The sequence below is a fragment of the Sceloporus undulatus genome, unplaced genomic scaffold (genome assembly GCF_019175285.1).
Source record: "Sceloporus undulatus isolate JIND9_A2432 ecotype Alabama unplaced genomic scaffold, SceUnd_v1.1 scaffold_402, whole genome shotgun sequence".
Lineage (NCBI taxonomy): Eukaryota > Metazoa > Chordata > Lepidosauria > Squamata > Phrynosomatidae > Sceloporus > Sceloporus undulatus.
In genome coordinates, this window is record NW_024803322.1 from 3,254 (window position 1) to 9,261 (window position 6,008).

Genomic DNA, 6,008 nt, shown 5'->3' on the forward strand with positions numbered 1-6,008 from the left:
TATCTCACAAACTACAGTTTCCAGAATTCCCTAGCATTGAACCAGGCCAATTAAGGTGGTCTCAGACTGGATTATTTCTGCTGTGTGTTTTGGGCCATTGTGACATGTGATTTGAAGCAGTGACATCCTGGCTAGACATACATTCTAATTTCCCTGAGTATGTTTTGATTTCATTGGTTGAGTTAAAGCTCACCATTGCTTAGGGACAGGGTCATAGCTACCTAAAGAGAGCTGCCTGTGACTTCCTGGAGCAGCACCATAGCTCATAGCTCAACATGCACATAGCTCATTAAAAACTGGCCCTGCCTTCAGAAGCAGCCACTTCTGCATCAAGAAAGATTACTCTTAATAGGATTTGCTCGTTGGAGGCTGTTGTTATGTCTGTTGCAAGACCAGCAATCTGTTTACTCACAGAAGAATATGGCCCTCGTGCATCACATATTTCTTCTCTTTTTTCTTCTCTTCCTTTATGGGACAAATCTGGCGATTTCATCTTGTGTCACAGGATGCTCCTGTTCCAATGATAACTTTGGAAGGTAAGGATATTGCAAACATCTTGGGAAAGTGCTTAGAGAGGTCTCTGTTTGCTGGCAGTCTCTTTATATTGAGTAGTACCATGTATGGAAATGGTGACACCAGGGACAACTCAGCAAACTTTAATCATGGAATGAATGGGATATATATTAATTCCCGAAGTAAATCACATGCAGACTTGCGGGAATGTAAGTTGCAGTAAATATAGTAAAACCTACTTCTGAATAAATATGTATTGGACTGAGCAGCATACTCCATTCCATTGCTTTCAATTGTGCCAAGTACTTCCAGTATTTTAAAAAGTATTCTGTTTGGTTTCAAGTTGATTTTTAGTGTAAAAGTATGACTACTTTCCTATAACAGTAAGAGCATTAGGATATTATGCTAATAACCATTATAAAGCGCTTTTGCATAGGTTTTATGACTAGTAAGATGAAAATGAATAAAATTCATTGTTACAAAGTTTGTAAAACTCCTCCCTCTAAAAAAATCTACTGACTAGCTATGCTTGTTTGTTGTAGCAAAAATGATGAAGAGTTCTGTGGCACATGAAAAACTAACAAATTTTGTTTATCATTTTGTTAAAGTTTTGTGGATTTCAACCACTTTCGATGAAGCAGACTGCAGCCAATGAAAGCTTAATGTTAAATCACACTTGTTAATCTTTAGGGCATTAGATGACTCTTTTTTCTGTAAAGAGGAAAGCCACTTTGCAAACAAACAAATAAAAAAAACCCCAAAGTCTACTTTGCAGTCAATCTAGGGCACAGTCTGCTCAATGAATTAAAACTGAATGGACAATCCATAAAAGCAATATGTTAACTTTGCTGATTTACATTCTAGGAGTTTGCTTTGCATGTCTACATCTTTGAGAAAGATCCCAGCAGACATCCCTCAAGATATCAAAAAAATTAGAATAGAAAACTCTCACCTAACAGAACTGCCTCGTGGGTCATTTGTTAATGTTAGTGCCTTGCAATATCTTTGGCTTAACTTTAATAACATCACAGTCATGCATCTAAAAAGCCTGGAGTACCTGAAGAATTTGACTGAGCTGAGATTGCAGGGGAACAAGTTGAGTTCAGTACCATGGACAGCATTCCAAGACACCCAGGCTTTAAAAATACTGGATCTAAAGCACAACAGGCTTGATGTCCTTCCGGAACATGCCCTCCGCTATCTGCCTAACCTGACCTACTTAGACTTATCTTCCAATCAGCTTACTGTCATCTCCAAGGATGTTTTCTATAACTGGCCTGTGTACCAAAAAACCCAGCAGCTGGAGAAGAAGGTGGAAGCTATTTCCAACGCAGTCTTGGCCTTGCACGATAACCCTTGGATATGTGACTGTCGCCTGCGTGGGTTTGTCCACTTCATCAAATCAATCAGCCCACCAATCATTCTGATGAATTCCTATTTAACTTGTTCAAGTCCCAAATTTAGGGCAGGCAAATATTTCCATGAAGTGGAGTTGAATAGCTGCACAAAGCCCTTAGTATCTCTCCTTGAGTCAAATGTGACCGTGCTAGTTGGACTCAATGCTACTTTGACTTGTTTGGTGCAGGCCAGTCCTTCCCCAGTAGTCTGGTGGACCTACACGCTAAAACACCTACGAGGATTTAATGGTAAGCATGATTCATTGGTGAGCTATTTAAGGGCAAACAGTGGTCTCTGTTTTACAGTCATAAAGGCTGACAATCTCTCTACTCTCCCACTCCTGAACTACTAATTAGAGGCTGCTCCATATACCTTTTAAACTGATAAAAGTCCATTGGGTTCAGTGGGAGCAAATATTTTACCTCTTTGGTTGACTGGGTTGCCAATAATGAAAATAAAGGTTGGGAAAGCCTCAAACATAGTCATGAGGCATTACATGATTAGAATCAACACAGTTCCATTACTGATAAAGGACTGTGTTAGAATCATCAGGTGGTTTCATGACCAAACCTTCATAACCAAAAGGTGCAATGAACTCCTGTTACTGAACTGTGAAGATGCATATCAAAGCACCAGGAAGCATGTCCCATTGCCATCAGGCTCTTCTGATGGGTATGGGCCACTTCTGATGCATGCTGGGCTCATTATGTTGTGCTCTGGCATTTCCTAGCCAGCTCTCAGATGCACATCAGTACCCTTTCCACTTTGGGCCATGGCACATCAGTCATTTGCCATTGTGCAATGGATGCCCATAGGGAGTAATGTCACAGCAGTCCCTAAGTGAATGTGAACACTGCAAAACTGCTCAATTCTACTTTCCACACATGTAGCTGACATAAGTCCCATACTTAATTCCAGCCAGCATATTTAACACTAGGCTACACTGTGGCAGTTAAGCATCATCCAACACAAATGACCCACAACTAACTCTAATGAAAATCAAAGGGAGCCATGTTAATCACAATTAAGCCTGCTTCCATCGCTTTCATAGTTATGGCTACCTTGTACTACATTGTGCCCATTCTACTTAAAAATATTACTGTTCTCCCAAGTTGCAAATTTACTCTCATTGTGCATGTTAGAACTGAATATTAAAATTAGTGCTAGTGTCAATAAAATTGAAACTTAATTATAATTTTTCAGCCATAGTACCTTGGCAAAATTGCTTGGAACTTTCTCAGATAGCTTTCTAGGGGGCTTCCATTTTCTTTAACTTGCTTCAGCCAGTTTTCTTGACAGATCAGAACATATTGGTTCAGCTACTTCCAAGTTTATCTGAAGAGAAAAATACAATAAAAATATAATAATAAAAATTGTAAAATAGATACACAAATTCAATAAGCAATGCATGCTATATTTTCCCATAGGATTTTCTGGCAATTATCAGGTCACTCAGATGGTTGCTACTAGAAACATTAAACTTGGTTGGATACATAGACAACAGAGCAGGGCTGGGGAACATGTGGTCTTCCTGATATTTTTGGGCTGCAATTCCCAATATTTAACATCACTGTCTATGATGGCTAGGAATGATGGGAGTTGCAAACTAATCACATCTGGAGGGTGATACAATTTCACCTTTGTGATAATATTTGCTTGCTTTCTTCATAACATCCACCTTGATCATCAGTTATCATATATAGTGACCATGATACAGCCCTAGCCAGAATAGCCAGTGGTGTGGAATGATGGCAGCTGTGGTCCAAGAACATCTAGAGGATTACCTGTTCCCCAGTCCTGCCTCACAGGGAATAAAGGAAGTTTGTAGTATAATGGGAGGAGCTCCATACTATTTTTGCTTTATGCAGGAGAAGTTGCCAAGCTGTATGAATTATTGTTGCTCTCCTGATTTAAAATCCTATTGACCCAAGAGGGGGGAAAAAACCTTAACTTACAAATTTTGAAGAAGATATATTTATTTCTTCAGCCAACCAGGGCAGTGTATAATGGATAAAAAAATTAAGTGCACAAATAAAATATTTTAAAAACAGACTTAAAACAACTATTTCAAAATAGTTTTAGATACTATTACCAGTTATACTATGCTCTTTAGATACTAGATACCATCACTGCCTAGTTATCTCTAGATCGGAGTGAGCAAATGTGATCCACAGGCTGGGAGAAACCACCCAAAATACCCCTCTCACTTGTTCTCACTAGACAGACCTATGAGGATGGTGGGACCATGAGGAAGCCTTTCTCTGAAGATCTTAAGACTTAGGCAGACTCTCTCTCTCTCTCTCTCTCTCTCTCTCACACACACACACACACACACACACACACACACATATATATATATATACTGTTTTTCCCCAAAGCGGGACCCAAGGTGGCTAAGTACACATATTAAACACATTAAAACAACAATTAAAATCATAGAATTAAAATCGAAAAATATAAAAAATTACAAATATAAAATTTAAAACATACAAACTTAAAAATAGTAATATAGTACCAACCCCTTCATCCCCAATAAAACAAGCCTGCCAGATCTTAAAAGGCTTGCTTAAACATGTGTTCGCCTACCTGTGAAAGGCCAGCAGTGAGGGAGTCAGCCTAGTCTCCCGTGGAAGGGAGTTCCACAGGATGGGAGCAGCCACTGGGAGATACAGTCTTTCAGACAGTCTAGTACAAAACCATGCAAGGCTTTAGAGGTCATAAGCAGCATTTTGAAATGTGCTTCAAAACAAACCAGTAGTCAATGAAGCTGTTTCAACAAGTGAGTTTGATGTTCCCTGTAACTGATCCTGATAAAAATGTCCATGAACAAATCTGGTTTCTTCATAAAATAACAGACATGTCAGAATACAGGATTTACAAAGGCTGCAGTCCTGATCTCAGCAGCTGACCAAGTGTACTGCACATTTTAAGGCTCCATCCCATCATTGCCGCCCCATTCACACAAACCATAATGAGGTGTAATGATGCTGGGAAGATCCCATCCAGCACAAGAGGTCCTCAAACCATAAGGAGGCTTCTGTGTCCCCATTTGCTTGTGCAAGGGCCTACAAGCCTGAATTGAATCCATTAAAAAAAAAAAATTGGTTCTCAACATCCCATTAATTACTCTGCTGCTAATGGAATACTTATTAATCAGACTCAGGGGAGGTATGCATCACTAATGAAGACATAATAAAATCAGGTTGAAGAATGTGTTCCTCTGAGAGCCAAACATTAACATGACATGGAAGTGGGGAAGAGAATAAATAGAAATACAAACAATATGGGCTCTTAACATTTTAGCCTTCTTTTAAATCCAGTTTTCCTAAACCTCTGCCTTGATTTGTTCAATTCTGGATTTATGTAATTATTTCTGCATTGCTTGTAACATGCTGTTGCCCTCTAGTATGTTGATGGTGTGATATTATGAGTCTTTTCAGCGACAAAGCATAAGAGCTAGCAGCCCAAAGGCAAAAAGTAGAAAGAGCTCTCTCCATAACAAACTCTGTTGCTCTACATTACTCATGAAACTCCCGGGGCTCATTGTCTATACAGACCAGTGGCAGCTGGTGATTTTCATATCAGTGGCACAGTACATATGCTCCAAGATTTCATCTAGGATTTAAAGGCACTAAAGCCTGTTCCTACATAAGTTCAGTCCTTGAACAGCAATTTTAAAGTTAGCCAAAACTTGGTCTAGATTCAGTACTCCACTGACATAGGAGCCACCAGGAGCAGACACATGCCTCTGGCTCTTTACCCTTCCTGACATGAAAGAAGGAGGAGTCAAAGGTGCCAGTGAAATCCTTTTGTCTTGACGTGGATAGAGGTGGATAGAGTTGTCAGTACTGTGGTCTCCTTTTGTCCTACTCCATGGAAATACCTGGCAGCAGGGGCAGGGCAGGCAGCTTCTGACAACCCTGAGTAGCTGGAAACCCAGAAGCCTAACTCTGAGCAAACCAGTCTATCTACACCTATGTTTCTCTTCTGGAACTATGTAATAAAAGTGGGCTTAGATCTTGCAACAGATGTGCAGGAGCAGCTCTGTAGTACTGCCACCTCTGGATGGTAGCTTTGATATAATAATAATAATAATA

The 6,008-nt window shown here is 39.7% G+C and overlaps 1 protein-coding gene across 1 annotated transcript; it reads left to right on the forward strand.

The window, feature by feature from the left end:
- Positions 1 to 420: 420 nt before the first annotated feature.
- On the forward strand, positions 421 to 2,159 carry LOC121917725 (leucine-rich repeat, immunoglobulin-like domain and transmembrane domain-containing protein 2; the record flags this gene model as incomplete). The annotated part of the gene is made up of 2 exons (XM_042443847.1): positions 421 to 536; positions 1,378 to 2,159. Coding segments are annotated over exons 1-2 (898 nt in total), but the record flags the coding sequence as incomplete, so codon positions are not given.
- Between the last annotated feature and the right edge of the window lie 3,849 nt (positions 2,160 to 6,008).